This window comes from Haliaeetus albicilla, chromosome 4 (genome assembly GCF_947461875.1).
Source record: "Haliaeetus albicilla chromosome 4, bHalAlb1.1, whole genome shotgun sequence".
Lineage (NCBI taxonomy): Eukaryota > Metazoa > Chordata > Aves > Accipitriformes > Accipitridae > Haliaeetus > Haliaeetus albicilla.
This window is the reverse complement of record NC_091486.1, coordinates 8,207,077-8,223,907: the sequence shown is the minus strand read 5'-3', so window position 1 is coordinate 8,223,907 and position 16,831 is coordinate 8,207,077. Positions and strand designations below refer to the sequence as shown.

Sequence of the window (16,831 nt, the reverse complement as noted above, 5' to 3'; positions counted from 1 at the left end):
TCTCCTGTCAATTGAATCCTTTTCCCAATCCTCTTTGATGGAGGAGATGGTATCTGACCCTGCGTTTCCAAGCAAGATGATATGATACAGCAACAGAGGTACTACTTACTGATTCTCTCACTTCACCTGACAAGAAAATCAAAAGACACTCATTGGAAAATAAATGAGCAAGTACAATAATACCTGACACGAGCATTGCAGTATTTTTTGGCATATTCACTCCAAGTTCCAAATCTTCTTGGAAACAGTGCCTCAATCTGCATGAAAAGCTGTATATAAAAAAAAAGTAGTGATAGTGAAAAATTGCCTGCAAATGTAAGACTATTCAGCAATAATTATTACATGATTATTGTGTAAAGTTTATGTTCAATAGTTGCACAAAAAATACACAGCTTGGCACACATGCAAAGACATTCCATAGGAGTATGCATGTGTCTTGAGACAGGACAGTTGTGGCAAGCCCTCAAAGAACAGAGCACCCTGAACACCGTAACACAGTGCTGATGGCTTGGAAAAGGTTTATACTGAACAAGAAAACACAGATGAGATAATGTTATTTGTAAAAATAAAATTTTTGTCATTTGCCAGGCACATGGGCTTCTGCAAAGCTTCAGTGCAGGTATTCCATGAATAGCCTGCTCCTTAAAATACATGAAAAACCTACTCATTCTTAAGTCTTACTTAAAAAAATAGACAATGTCAATACAGACCAGAAATTTCACATCTTTTTTCCTAGTTGAGTAACAGGAAGTAAATATCAGTTTAGACAACCTTAGCCAGAAAGAATCCTACTTTACAAGCTGTTTTACTGTCAAAGCTTTCTGGATTCAAAGATCACTACTAGATCCAAAACACACTGTTGAGGGATAGCAGGGGTAGCATAGAGACAAAGACTAATATAAAAGGCTCTCTCCTAAATGCATTTCCCTGCTATCCTCCTAAGTCTACTGCACATCACTTCTGCCATTTAAGCTTTCATATCACCTAACTGCATGCTAATGACCTCTCCCAGAAAGAAAACTACATATTCGTTTTTCACAGGCTTCTTTCAAGACAGAGAACTGAAAAGCAGTATTAAGAAAAAACCAAAACCAAACCAGTTTATTCACCCAAGTGAAATGCTGCTATTTTGACACATATCCAGGCCAAACAAGAAACTGCCTGCAATTATTTGCTATAAACTTACATAAATATAAATGAATAATGCTTTTCATTTACTATACATAGTCCATTTAAAGACTTCATAGAAAGATTCTGCTTATGACACAAAACTGATTAAAGAGACATAATGCTTTTTATAGTCTGCCTTATAAGCCATGGCAGAACTTTGGTATCACTATAAAAATGTCTCAAATTATTTTCCATTTGGTCATGAATTTTGACGCCATCACTGTGATCAAAGACAGCTTGTACGGAATTTCCTTTGAAGACCATGAGCAATGTTGCTTACTGGTCTTGGTATCAATATACTGTATAGAAGTTTCTAACTTCAGTTCTTCTTCCAGGGTAGATTGCAATGTCTTTGGTACATGTGCAGGATGTTTCATAATTATCCACACCCATAGATATAAATATTTATTTTAAAGTTTTAAGCAAACACTCATAATACACCAAGCCCTTTTTCATACAGTGGATATCTTTCTCAAGTTATAACCTCTCTGAACAAATTACATTATTAAAGGGTCTTGGCGTAAGTGCTATTTACACAACAGGAAACTCTAAAGCGTAAAGTATTATTTATATAACCCTTATAAGTTCCCTGGATACAAATCAACTCTTATATTCCATTTATTTCTGCATTCAATAAATAAAGGCAGTTTTCTTGGGTTCAGTATAAAACCCAAGTGGGTTTTGATTTCCTCTCTGCTCCTCTCCAATTCCATAAGTTGAACTTCCTTCAAAGGAAAATTTGTCTTTCTGGACTAAAACAAGCACAGGATACATTTTTTCCACTTATGCAATACAAGTGAACATTAGGAATATTCAAAAGACCAGTGATAAAAAAGGACTTCCTATATCAGATAATGAAGTACAAGCTTTAATACAAGTTCTTGTCTACCAAGGACTCTCTGACCCAGTAGAAACAAATAGTTCTCTGCTTAGGTGCTTTATTTTCTATTTCACCCAACAGTCAGTCTGCTACATGAGATGGCGTTTCTTATAAGAAATTAATCTCTCAAGTCACCTGTGCATGAGCTTGATACAAGTTTCTAGAACATCAATATAATAAAGTCAAACAAAAAGACATTGTTTTAGTTTCTTATACTTGTGGTTCCTAATGCTGCTAGTGCACTGTTTGATGTCATAAAGCATGTAATTGTACATATTCAAGAAAACTACAAAATTGTTCATTTATTATGGATACCATCCTTAAAAAAAAAAACCAAACTAAAACCAAAACACAAGATGTCAAATACCTCTTCAGGTCTTCCTAGAGCAGGAGTTCCAGTAAGAAGAATAGCTCTAAGAGCTTTTTGTACAATTGGCAACAAGATCTTGCTGCGGGTGGCATTTCTGGATTTCATATAGTGTGATTCATCAATCACAACTACCTTAAAGTTCTGCCTGTACAAAGCGTCTACTAAAGTCTGTGCATCAGAAGTTAACAGGCCATACCCCAGAATCGTTACTTTGCTGGTTGATATTCTCCTAAAAGAGAAAATGCAGAAGTTCTTTTAGTAAATCTTCATTGTAGGAAAATTAATACAGCAAAGGAATTATACCACACTAACTTTTTTTAAGAAGGTATGTACAACACCTTTTGGATTGATTAATTAGTGGGCTGTCAGGGGGATAATAATAGCTTTGGAGGTTTAAAATATTCCAGCATCTCACACTTGTAAATCACACACGTTTCATAATCATTTTCAGAAGACATATATTACATTTAAAAGGAATTTCATTTATCTGGTTGCATTGCTTCAACTTCTGCTCCTTTCCAGAGTATTGCAAAGGACAAATCCACTTTCTGGATAAAAAGTTACACACACAAGTCAGATCATTATGATCACACTATGTAAACAGCACCCAAACACCTGAAGTAATAATGTCTCTATGCAAACTATCTACTGCTCTGTGTACAAAAGGTCACCTTATTAGCACCATAAGATGACTAACGAGACTGTCTCTGAGCATTTGGGTACTGTAAAAGTACAGTCTGGGCTGAACCTCACCACCTGAAAAAAACATTCATATCAGAGCTGTCTATCCAGCTTTTTTGCTTGAACAGAATATGAAGAAAACAGAAAACTGGAAGCAGGGAACCAACAAGTCACAAGATGAAAAATTAGTATTTAGTTGGAAAGAAATTTCTTACAATAAATTTAAAGACATATATAGGCCCAAGGCACCAATTGGTTTTAAAAATCACTAGAGAGCACTGTGGCCCTTCAGGAGCCTTTGAGCAGCACAGGAACTCTTAAAGTTGTTAGGCAAGTCACCAGAATGAGAGTCATAGCTGGTTTACCCATCAGTCAGACACTACTGCTCTGCTGGCATGATTTTTATTTGTTCTCCAGTAGCAACAGATCAAAAAACCAACTAAGCTGAAGTTTCCTTGAGTATTTAAGAGGAAGAAAGTATGTGTGTGTGCACATTCATGCTTCTGGATATGGAAGAAGAGGCAATGGTTAGAGCACTGGCACTGTGGTCAATGCACTACAGACTCTGGCTGTTACTCACTATATAGATAAGTGTAGCAACCAGGAAAACAAGAATTTCACCTACTCCTATGTGAAGGTTGGATTAAAAAAAAATTACAAATAAAATTCTTTATTCTTAGTGGAACCAATTTATTCAAGAAACACCCAATTTCAAATTTAGTTAGGAATTATAAGAACCTAAATTGATGCCTAAGTATATTTTAACCTGTTTAAATTAAGAAGTTAAACAACGTTCAAGCAGTAAATTTCATTGCTGAAGTTTTGAAGAAAAGCAAAGTATTGAACTGAGCAAAATCAAAGCTGAATATATGGAAGCAGAATTTAACAAAACGCTAAACCAAGTTTGGCAACGGCATTTTTGCATTTGCATTTTCTTGCAAATGTATAAAACACTTTTTAATGTTAAAATATTAATTAGTTCAACAGCTACCTCACTTATAGCTAGGAAGCCTCCTGGGAGTTAAACAAGCAGAAGCCCAAGTTTCCATCTTCCCTTGTTGTTGAATAAAACTAAGTGATAATGGTTAAGATCTACTCCTTTTAAAAATCTTAAATGATAAAATGAACAGAATTCTGTTTGCCATTTACTTTTGCCATCATTCCCCTTATTCCACATTCCTGCTTTCTGCTTTCAGCACTAAAAGCATTACGTTTGTGTGCATTTTAGCTAAATAGCTAAAAAAAAGAAAAAAAAAAGTCTCATTGGATCCTTATTTTAGTTCCCATATTCCTATCATAAACTTAAATTTTGACTATTAGTAGCAACTATCCCTTGATTAAGCTTTTAAAATGCATTTTCAGTTGGATTTCTCTGGTTACCACAAGGAATGTTCCAAGCTACTGTCTCATCTGCACATCTTGGTAGTCAGGTCACTTTCTGATACTCCGCAGACAACATGAAGATCAGTCTCCCATATCCAGAAGTTTTAGAACAACATCGAGACATTACCATGAAATCAACCAAGTCATTTACAGTAAAGCAGACTAAAAAATAACCCTTGTAATTCAGTGTAATAGGAGAGTTATTCTAATAATACACAAGACTTGTAGTCTCTCTTTGATGAATTCATGCTATTAAGTCTAAAGATAGAAAGTATAGGTCATGATGACATTTTCAGTTATTTAGAGAATACTTATTCTAACTTACAAATTTTCTCAGTGCGCTAAATAGAATTTTAACAGTAATTACTTCCTTATTTTGTAATGTATACCAGAAACTTTCAAAAAATGTGTTCAAAATGTTTTACAGAAGCTAATGAATACAAACTAATTCATCAGAGTTGAGAAATAACTGCATATGTTCAATTTGAGACACACTGAAGTAATCTAATTTTCAGCAGACAGGCGCTTGCTACTTTGCCAAAACCAGACCTCTCCATTTCAAAGGAGATGAGTAACTACAACATTATAATACTACAAAACTGGGAGGAGTGGTTGATACACTAGAGGGTCATGCTGCCGTCCAGAGGGACCTTGACAGGCTGGAGAACTGGGCTGACAGGGACCTCATGAAGTTCAAGAAGGAGTAGCGCACAGTCCTGCACCTGGGGACGGACAACATCGTGCACCAATATATGCTGGGGGCCACCCAGCTGGAAAGCAGCTTAGCAGAAAAGGCGGTGAATGGTATCCTCAGCTGCATGACACACAGAATTGCCAGCATGTTGAGGGAGGTGATCCTTCCCCTGTACTCAGCACTGGTGAGGCCACACCTGGAGTGCTGTGTCCAGTTCTGAGCTCCTCAGCATGAGACATGGATGTACCAGAAAGAGTACAACAAAGGGCCATGAAGATGATTAAGGGACTGGAGCACCTCTCCTATGAGGAAAGGCTGACTGGGACTGTTTAGCCTAGCGATGAGAAGGCTCAGGGAGTATCTTATTAGTGTATCTAAATACATGAAGGGAAGGTGCAAAGAGGATGGAGCCAGACTCCTTTCTGTCACGCCCTGTGACAGGACCAGAGGCAATGGACACACACTGAAAACCAGGAGGTTCTCTCTGAACATGAGGAAACACTTTTTTCTACTGCAGGGGTGACTGAGCACTGTAACAGGTTGCCCAGAGAGGTTGTGGGGTCTCCATCCTTGGAGATATCAAAAACCCACCTGGACACAGTCCTGGGCAATTGGCTTTAGGTGGCCCTGCCTGAGCAGGGGGCGTTGAACAAGCCATTCTATAGAAGAATAACAAACTTTACTCACCCAATATCAGTTTTGTTCTGAATGATGCTAATATCATCTGGAGAGAGTTCTGGAATCCACTTCTCCATCTCATCAACCCAAGGGTATCTCAGAGATGAAGGCACTACAATTAAGAGAGGCCATTCATTTTTATAGTAATAGGAAACAGCAATTGCTTGAATTGTTTTACCTAGCCCCATCTGGGAAAAGAAAACAAAAGAAAAGAAAAAAAATTAAAAATAGAACTCTCTGCTCAGAAAGCACATTCAATTCAGAAGAGCCAAAAATATTTTACAGAGACAGAACCAAATAAAGGAAACAAAGCCAAAGAGCTAGTTACATAGTGTCTATTTCATTGTCAATTTGTTATCACAGATCATCTTTTATGAAAGAAGATGCTTCTCTTCAAATGGATTAATACATATGTTATACTTGGTTAGCTCATTAAATCTAAAAGAAGCATTTCCATTCATTTCAGAAGATTTTCTGTTCAGGGCCTCAGTAGGGTAGACTATAAAGATCAAACTCCTTAACTTCTTAAGCTATCAAAAACATTTTTTTAAAGACTATGCAAAGGAAAGAAAAATACAGGATGTCTTCGCAACATAAAAATGACAACTTTGTCCTAAGTTGCATAGGCAACTGAAGAAGGAAGTTCTGTATGAAGACATCTGCTTTTGAGCCAGTAAGTCAAGGAAAAGAAACCAGTGCTTTCATTCACCATAGCTAATAGTTTCTTTTATTCTGTAACAGAGAAGAGGAAGTCCAACTAGTGAAGAATTCAGATTTACAGACACAGTGAAGGGTAAAGGTACAATACATAGATATATATTTAACAAGAAAGTACTTGCTTCATATTGTCAAGGCAGGAATGCTCCATAGCAACAGATGAATATAAGGTCCAGAATTTAGGGTGTGGTTTAAAAATAAAGTCCCCAGGATTTTATCAAGGAATGCAGCTATTTTCTCTACTTGTTCACATGGCAAGAGATAGTTCCAGACTCCTGTTAAGCACTAAAGCAGAGACTGGCCTTAAAATATTCTGTTCAGGTTTTCTACAGAAGCCAGTGGATATTTGAGTTGATTTGCTGCTATCTAACTACTCATAGTACAGACATAAAAGAATAACTTATATCCTCAGTATTGAGCTTAAATGGACTGATGTAATGATATCACAAGGAGATTTCCCAGGTATAGAAGAAAACATAATGAATATTTCTACTAATACTACAAAGAAAAATAATCAGAGAACTACTGTGACACTAAGTTTTCATTAAAAACTGCCCAGTTTTCATTAAAATTTTCCTGCAACCCCTCCTTGTGTCACCAGTAGTGCTTGAGCCAGCTGAAAACAAATCCAAGTAAAAAAAAAAAAACAAAGACAAAACATTCATTTTTAGGTTGTTGCCACAGTCGTCTCCCTAAGTCAGACTGCCCAGTCACTGGGGCACTGGTGATGATCCAGACAAAAATGAGCAGGGAACAAAAGGCAGGTCTTTTGGCAGTAGCGCACCCATAACTGAATCTAGATCCCATATAGCTGATCACCAGTCTTGATAGTAAGAATGTGAGAGACAAGAAAAACTGTAGAAAATATTATGGTCTGGGTTTTTGATTTAAACACATCTTTCTCAGTCATGGAAATGGATGACATTGAAAACCTGAAATTTTGGGAGAAAAATGTTGTCTGTCCCCACTCCAAGATAGAATGGCTACGTATTTTTAGAATACCTTTCAAAAAGATACTGTTGTTATTGTATTTTAATCCTTACATAATTACATAATCCAGGTATATGTACAGCAATTATATGATCTCTAGTGTTCATACATAACTTCTTTTTGTATACAAGTTCAAAATACTGACATTTTCTTTTACCAACATTTTCTTCTTATTTTAGAGATACGTCAACAAGTGCAAGATACACACCACTGCACAATACTTCCTCCAGTGCCAGACCTATTCTCATTATGAAAAATACATTATGTACTTCAGAATAAATATATCTTGCAGTACTTTTTACTTTGGAATAAATATAGCTTGCAGTACTTTTTACTGCTAACATAATTATACGGAGTTTATTTTCTCATTCAAGGAAGGAAATCAGAAAGTTTGTTTTAATAAACAAATAGCTACTGCTGATATTTCGATTTTACCCAAGCTTCCCTTTTCTCCTCCCCTGAATGCTTTTGTATTCTCCAGTTTCCAGAAATTTCACATTCTATGCCAGGATATTTATCTCCAGCTGTAATGAGATTTTTATAGTATGAGGAGATGCTTTAATCCCAGTAATCCATCTCTCTCTCTCTCTCCCTCTCCTCCACAGTGTTTCAAGAAAACCCAAATTAGAACTGGGAGACTGTATCAATCCCCAAACATAACCTCTTTTTCAGTGAGGTTTTATACTGACAACATATCAAGAACATTATACTCTATTACAAAAATGTTTTATCTGTAGGAAGAAATGCTGGGCTCAAATTTCCCTAATATGGAATAAAATATAAATTTTCAAATGTATGGAAGTAATGAATTTCACTATTGCTACTTTACAGCGCATTTAAGAAAATTCATCTTTGGAAGGCATATTTGTCCAAAATCCACCTCTTTGGGCCAGGAATGTCTCCTAATCCATTAAAAATAGCTAGCTATGGAATTATACGTGCTACAAATAAAAAAATCAACTGAGTTAATATTTTTAAGATTTAACAATACAGGAGATTTAACCTACCTAAATACAATTAAAAGTAACTTTCTAAGTTTTCTCAAAGATTCTTTTAAGCTTATGTCAGGTTTCATTTTCTCCCCCCACTTAGATATTTTCAGAATATCTGCTGAATATCACAGGAATTAGGCTGCTTTCATTACCAACCTTTCTGCCCACATCTCTCAAACAATCTGCATGAAGTACATTAGAACAAGAAAAATGGTGTTAGAGGAACAGGAACATCACTTACCTCATCAGCAATCATACACCTAAATAAGAAACAAGAAGAGAGGGGAAAAAAGCAGAAATGAATAGTAAATATAACAGATAAACCAATACTTACAAATTGTTTACTATAAATTTAATTTATGGATTTACTGAATCAATGAAAGGAAAAAAGGTAGACTTCATTCCTACAGATACCAACTACAAAAAGTAAATTTGGTATGAATTTGAAAGTAAGTTTGCCAATTATTCTAAAAATGTATATTCATTTTGTTAGCATTACTGAAGAACTTGCATTGTGAAACTGAACTGCTGCTTTGCTCTAGTGCTATATTAATTGTAATCTTAAGAGACATTTTCAAGGCAAGAAGTGCATCTTCATTTTTTTTTTTGTATTTCAGAAACAGTGATGTTTTTGCTGCTTCATATTTAAGGATTATTTATATGTCAGAGTGATTTTAAAAAGCTGCTTTCCAGAGCTGTCACATTTGTTTTGAAATAGAAACGGACACTCCCTCTCCCCAACCAATTGTACTAGCTAAAGTATTAGAACCAAGCTTCTTCATGAAATCTTTGAGACTGGATGAAGGAAAATAGAAATTATTTGATGGACATTTAATTAAGCCATTACATGGATCATGCTGCATCTCTCAAAATGTGTACCCTCAGCTATTTCACAAACTTTTACCTCCACTACTTTACAAACTTTTCCAAGCTGGAAAAAAACCCACAAAACAAACAAACAAAAGCCCAGACCTAACAAACAAGACTATCTGATTGAAAAGCATTATCTAAAGAATTACAGAGCTTGTTCTACCTCTAGTAATTAGTAGATAAAATACACATATTACATTGATACACACTAACAAATTCAGAGGAAGGCACGAGTCCAAGCAAAAACTGTGAAGATCAAGAAAGAGGCAAGGAGACAACCTATTCCCTTCAAGTCTTACAGCAGGGTGATGACTTAAAGTTCCCTCTTCTCCTATAGGAACCCTGGACTGCATGAAGATACAGGTTTAGTAAGTATCTTCTGACTAGAATCAATGCCGGGAATTCCAAGGCAAGATCTAAAACAGGCACAAAATGTTAACTTCTGTAACTTCGTAAGAATTGTCAGAGTTCAATAGCAATACCTACTTGGGCTGCAGTTAAATAACTGGCAATTGGATGAATTCTCCAGCTACTAAGTAATCTGGGAAGTTTTTCAAGCATTGTATAATTTCTAAATTGACATATAAAGCAAACTGGAAGAATAACTCCCACCAGTTGGTATCATAGTGCCACACAAAGGGCATGGGCTTAGTCAAACCACTGATGGAGAAATACAGCAGTGAGTGCTGCTGGTTGAACTAAGTGACAGCAACAGACTGACAGCTCTATGCAATCCCTCACTTTGCTTGAGGATTTATAAATGTTTACTGACAGAAAAAAGTGCTAAGTCTCAGAAATGATTAAATATTTCAAGCTCTGGAAAGGAATAAACCTTACAGGCCACTCTGCTTTTTTTCCCCCTGATTCAAGTATCCTTCTGCCTTGTGCTGTTCATTTATTATCCCCAGCAGCTTCCAGTGATGGATGTAAACTAGTCTTGATGAACTGCTCTGGGTGAATTCTTCTTCCTAGTCTCTTCCCCGCCACTGCATCTCCTAAGGAAACTGAAACTTCTCCTACTGCTATGCCACATAACTAGAGAGGCACCCACTGCACCATGTAACTCGAATGCACTGTTCCTTCCATGAAAAAAATGGAAAAGATCTTCCAGGTCTTTATGTCTATAATAAAATTTAACACACCAAGATGTAAGTGTTCTGTATTTTGATAACAAAAATCTTTTAAAGTAATATAGAACTGCTTTTTTAGTGGTAGGTACTCTGAAGTTAGTGTAGCTACCCAAAACCGCAACAGAAGTCTTCTTTTCTGCACAAAAGCCAGCCACTTTACACTAATGATTAATGCTTGTAGCAGCACCACCAACTTAGAGCTGTCATTATGTCCAATAGCATGCATCTTGCCATGGGGCCAAAATGGACATTTCTGTGGTCAAAAAAGAAATCTCAACAGAAAGCGTACACCGGCACTTTTCAGGCATGATGTGCAAGATGAATGTTTGATATTCTGAGAAACATCGTCTACTGCTGGTGCTCAATCCACTTGCCAGTGTAAATTTCAAAGTCTACCACAGTCTACCACCAGTTTCTTTCAACTAAGGTAAAAAAGAACTCAAATTGTATCTTATATAACTTAATTTTTTATAAGTAACAAACTTGCAATAGCTTTGTAATCCACCACCCCCCCTCAAGTTGTTAGGGATGGAGCGATGAAAACAAAGGAAGAAAACATAACAAAACAAACCCCCACGTCTGCACAGATTTACAAAGGAAATAAGGCAGGAAAAGAATTATTTTTAATGGCTACTCATGATTGTGGGGCCTTAATGTCTGTGATTTGCAGCTGGGCAAAGATATTTATTTGCAGACAACTAATACACAATTCTAATTTTAAAATAATGTCAGTTTTTGCTCACTTCAAATATGATTTTTTTTTTGCATTTAATACTTATTGTTAATTGCTTGAACTGAAGTTTACAAAACAAATCTTTCTTTTTGCAGATTCTTTCAGAGGCCAGCTTCTTTCAGTACATTAATAATGTTTTTTAAAACAGTTTGAAGCCTGAAATGAATTGGAATGCACAACAACCTAGTTTTGTAGGGTTTTTTAAACTCCTTACACAAGTGCAGAAAATGAGTAAGACTATAGCAATTAGCTACAGAGCAGAGGCATCTGAAGAATAAACCAAAGACCTTCTTCAACAATATAGTATATTTAATATAACAGTATCAGAACAAATGTACAAATACAGCAATAACCAAGAGCATATTGCATCCAAGCAGCATCTGGCAGTAAGGAAATGTGGTAAAGGGGACAGGAATACAAGTGTGCCTTGCCAACTTGTGCTGACAAATACAGTATTTCTCAGCATATCAACATATAGTTTAGTAGAACTGCATAAATAATAAAATGTTAATTATGCCAGTTCAGACACACAGAAATCAAAGTGAGAATACATAAGATCCTATTGCACTGTTCTTTGGCATATGTGAACTGACTATTTGGAACCCCATTCTTTTTTTCAGGATAACAAGCTAAGATGAAGAAATCCAGAGTGATTTACAAATTGCTCTGACAATTAGAAGCTGAATAGCAATTAAAATAAAAAGACTTAAGAATATGTCAACCATGGGAACATGTTTTTTCCATAAAACAAGATTATTTTTTTTTTCATTAGAGTGAACTGTAGCCACTTAAACTTTGATGACTTGAGTATCTGCCGAAGAATAAGAAGTTGTTCTGTTTTTCTCTTCGCACTCATTTTCAGACTGTGCTCATAGAATCTTTGCTGCTATAGAGTATCTTCTGTTTTCATGTCTATTAACTGCAACTTAGTATGTCTAAGGTGAAACTTACTATGTAGCAGCGACAAAGTTGCTGGCTTTTAAATATTTATAGAAACTCATCAATTTGTTGCTGATAAATGAATGGAAGCACAAAGTAACTGCCATCATTTTATCCATAACCTAACCACTCTTAAAAGATAATCATGGTAAAGTGATCAACACCATTTTATCTTCCTTATTTCTGCAGTACAAATACAAAGAGAGATTCCACACCCATAGGCTTAAAAGTTACGTATCTATAGTGATATTTTGCTATTTAGTTAAGTATTCATTCTCTTCTCCCACCCAACGATGAAATAGCTTTGTCATAAGTAGTTTAGATTTTCTTCTTCTACTTGCAACCCATAGATTTTTTTAGTCATTTACACATTCAACTAGACACATCACAGATTGATATGAATCAGGTACACAAAACTGTTTCTAAAGCTCCAGTTACAGTATCTGAACATGTTAAGCCCTCTGTTATGATACTGTTAGCAACACAAATCACTGCTTTGAGCCACACTGTTTATACTCAAATTCCTGAGGTGCTATAGTTTTAAAATTGCTGATTTATGCAAATTAATTAACATTATTGACAGTTACACTTGATAAAAGTTTTGACATGGCACAAAAGATGAGTTTATGATACAAGTAGAAGTTGATAAAACTAATATAAGTGGAAATTGAGGATATTAAAATTATTTTATAACTTAATGCATTTCAGAGCATTCATCCTCTGTAGCTTTCACAGTTTTAGAATAAGGCCCTTAAAGATGCCTGCTTAATGTACTTACAAAATATGAGAAGTCCAAAATTTTTACATTAGGCTCTAGGGCAATAAAAAATAGCTTATATTACTGAGAGGAAAATCATCAAGTGTTTCCAGTTTATAATCACAACAATTAGATGTGGAATGTAAAGAACTTCCCCATCATTACAGCCCAGATCACACAGAACTTACGATATCTAATAGCTGCATTAAGCTGTTAAAAAGCAATACTTTACATAATCTTAAGAATATGCAGCCTCTATTTATAACAAACTTTAGTATGTTCTATATTATTGCAGTCAGACAAGCTGCCAACATGAACATAAAGGTTCCATGCTGTCAAAGCAGAAGAAACAGATCTTCAGCTACATTGAAGGGACAAATATGTATCTTTGTTTCACGTATTTTGACTGCAAGAAGACAGACTTCTTGTTCTCTGAAGTTCAATTAGTCATTTCCTCTCAACTGCTAGTTACCCAATCTGAGCTTCATCATTCATATCCCATCTGTTCATATGACACCTTAATAATAGCTCTATCCAAGAATATAAATCAGAGCTATGATACGCAGTTTCATATCCTGTTACAAGCTCAGCCCACATGGTCAAAAGTTTCAGAAAAGCAGGGAAAAAATCATTTTAGATGTCTCAGTTACACTTACTCTCAGCAGCAAAGTCCAACCGTGCAAAAAGCACCACAGTCAAGGGCAAATTCTTTCAGATTCTTACCCCATTTCATTTTAAATGTTTCCCTTCTTCATAGCGAATCCTGTGGGCAGCATACGAATCTCTGTCCATTTATCAAGGAAGCCTGCTATTTTTTCCTAACAGAAAGCACCAGAATCTCATTGGAATGCATTGCACATGCTGCTACAATCTTCCTACTATTCACAACCCTTTTGCAGTTGTAGGGTTAGCAATGGGCTTTGGACACAGTAGTATCTTTCATAAATAGAAAGGAACCACATAGTCTGGTCTCCACTAGGATTTAACAACCCTTTCATTTTGAGATGTATTAGCTTTAAGATAAAACTACATTTTCCATTAAAATGGAAATGCAAAGAGCAAAACAGGAAGCTTTGTGTGAGAACATACCCTGGTAAGTGAATATGCACGCAGAGAAGAGAGCAAGAAGTCTACTGTACTGGTTCACCTCAGGTGTACATAGGTCCAAAACCTTATTGTTGATCCCCACACAAAAGAGAACAAATGCAAGCACCTGAGGTCATACACAAAACCCATCATTGTGTTTGAAGCTTTCTTCTAAATGTAAAGAATCACATAATTAAAGGGACCACACAAAGCTGGATGATTCAGAACCCCAGAACCAGACATTCACAAGTTAGCATGCACTATCAGAACAGTCTTGTAAAGGTATCAAGCACCAAGCAAAGGTGCACTTACAGATTCTTACTACAGCAAACCTTAGAGAGAAACCAAAAGTTAGCAAAAGACAGGTGAAGAAACCCAAAACCTAGCCCTAATAAAGCTCTGGTTAGGAATATTCTGCCTCTGGAAGGACAGAAAGCATAATTTTTCAAACCTCAAAGAGCACAGAAAGAGCTCCTGGTTGTGTTGATGTCAAGAAGACTGGAACCAACTTTGCAAAGCAGAAGGAGAAGCAGATCTTTAAAATTTTATGCAGAAGAGTTCACTGGAGAAGCAGAAGGAAATTGAGGCTAAGCTCATGTGGCATGTGTCATACAGCCACAAGAAAATAATCTGCATCAGAAAGAGGTTAATAATAATAAAACAGTTTCACAAAATGAGTTTCAGGGAAGGAAAAAAATGTTTAAGTGAAAATAATTCTATTTCTGTGTGTCTGGGCTACATTCAGGTCACCCCTTTTGAAATGTTAGCAATATTAACCAAGCAAACAATACAGTTAAAGTTTCTTATATTAATTATCACTACTTCAGCAAGATACCTTTGCAAAGGCAAAGAATCTCATTTGAACTTTGGTCTTGCAAGAACACCAATTAACAACACGCTACCACGTATCTAAGGTCTATATAACCAAGAATCCTACTAAGTCATACAGTCAGTGCTAGAGATTTCTTGTAACTACAGAAAGACTTTGCAATAATACCCAGTTCTGCTTCCTTATATGGAGGATTAAAAGCCAAAGGGGTATAGCAATCTAACACACCTATTGCTTGCTTGTTGGGATAATTTAACTTCTTGATTAATTTTCAACAGCTATGTATCAAAAAAAAAAAAAGTTAGAACTGCAGGTAACTTTTTCAGAAGAAACTCCTTCACTTCTTAATGCATTTTCCAAGACAAACAGTCAAAGCCGTAGCACTTCATTTCTTAAAACACTGAAAAATTTTGTTACTACTCAAACAAATTAAAGAAATTAAAGCTGGTTTTGTTAATGCAGTCTTTGGAACATGTTGTACAGAGGAAGCTCGCATCTTTCTTTCACCAGTGTGGGTGTCCTGATATTCTTGGGATTCTCACCTACTCATGTGAGTCAGTTTTATATAACGCTACAACATATAATTTACCTCCTACTCACAAGCCAACACTTTAGCACTAACATCTTAACCAAGGGTTATTTAAGGAACCTGAACTTAGTACATTTTTATATAAAACTGCGCAAGCAACCATTACATTTGTGTGTCAGTAATCACAGCACGCAGTCCTAAAACTAGAACAAAGAGAGATGACTTCCTTGCAAAAATAATCAAGGTTGTTTCACCAAAAATAGAGCCCCAGAAGATTTAAGCTAGATTATACCCTTGCTCTTGAACTACACTAGGTATTTAAAAAAAACTTAAAACCCCCAACCTTTCATCTAATGTAAGATGCATTAAATTGCCACATCTGCAGTGTTAATGATTCTCTAAAGGAGTGTAGAGGAGAATGGTTGTGCTGTGTTATGCTTTTCTCTAACACTCCTCAACACGTAACTGAAAAAAAAAAATCTAAAATGCTTTATTAAGATTTGAAAGCTATGAAAGCACATTTGCCAACATATTCTAGTATTTTAGCTTTGACAAAGATCTGTGGAATAACACATATCAAAGTGGTCAAGTTGAAGGTTAAGCTCAAACACTTCAAGAAGTTTTTAGAATATATTAATTGAACCGTTAACTGATAAAAATTCTAGTCAAGAAGACACCTAATAGTGACTGTGAAAACTCTTTGCCTATTCAGTCACTGGCTTCAGAGACAAAGTGGTTCACCAGCTGACTCAGTGCAAGAAAAATTGACTTCAGTTAATTGGAACAGTTGGAATAACATCAACCAATTTCAACTACTGACAATCTAGGCTACAAACTTTAACCTTGGTATTAATTGGCATGACTGAAATACCTGTGATCAACAGTAGCTCTTCCTTAGTACATAGTCTAATGACTTTCAGTAAAATTTAGGTACTTTATCATTATTTTTCCAATAAACTCTGCTTTCCCAAGTGACCCTCCCCCTGCAGTGATCTGCACTACAAGATCTCAGAACCACTCTCTTCATGTCTTCTTTCTTTAAAGTTAGCTAAATCGGGCAACAGGGAAAAGAATTACCAAGAAAAATGTCTCATCACTAGTCTTTCCATTTTCAATAGATCCCAAATTCAGTGTCTTTTCCCTCCTCTACCCCAAGCTCTCAAAACCAGTGTTTACTTTTCTCCTATACTTGGTTCCTTCTTCATACCAATCCTTGAAAATACTTTTGTACCTTCCAAATACTTCAAAAACAACCATCCATTCAACTGTTGACAGAATATCCCACTTCTTTTCTGACACATATCTCTGAACTAAGCAATTCTGCTGATCTTTTCTATGTTGATTTATCTCCTCTACTCTAACTTGTCCCCCCTTCAACGCAGTTCATAGACAAGATAAAGCAT

The 16,831-nt window shown here is 35.9% G+C and overlaps 1 protein-coding gene across 8 annotated transcripts in view; it reads right to left on the bottom strand.

Moving 5' to 3' along the window:
* ZRANB3 (zinc finger RANBP2-type containing 3) overlaps nt 1-16,831 on the bottom strand; it is a 53,825-nt gene that overhangs the window by 20,580 nt on the left and 16,414 nt on the right. For 7 of the 8 annotated variants that reach the window (XM_069780811.1, XM_069780807.1, XM_069780810.1 and 4 more), the window contains exons 3-6: nt 8,797-8,815; nt 5,866-6,044; nt 2,418-2,649; nt 184-269 (exon numbers count right to left, since the gene is read on the bottom strand). In XM_069780811.1, coding sequence (XP_069636912.1) covers nt 184-269; nt 2,418-2,649; nt 5,866-6,044; nt 8,797-8,815 — 516 coding nt within the window. The remainder of the gene's footprint in view (nt 1-183; nt 270-2,417; nt 2,650-5,865; nt 6,045-8,796; nt 8,816-16,831) is intronic. The other variant, XM_069780813.1, reaches the window with a different exon arrangement.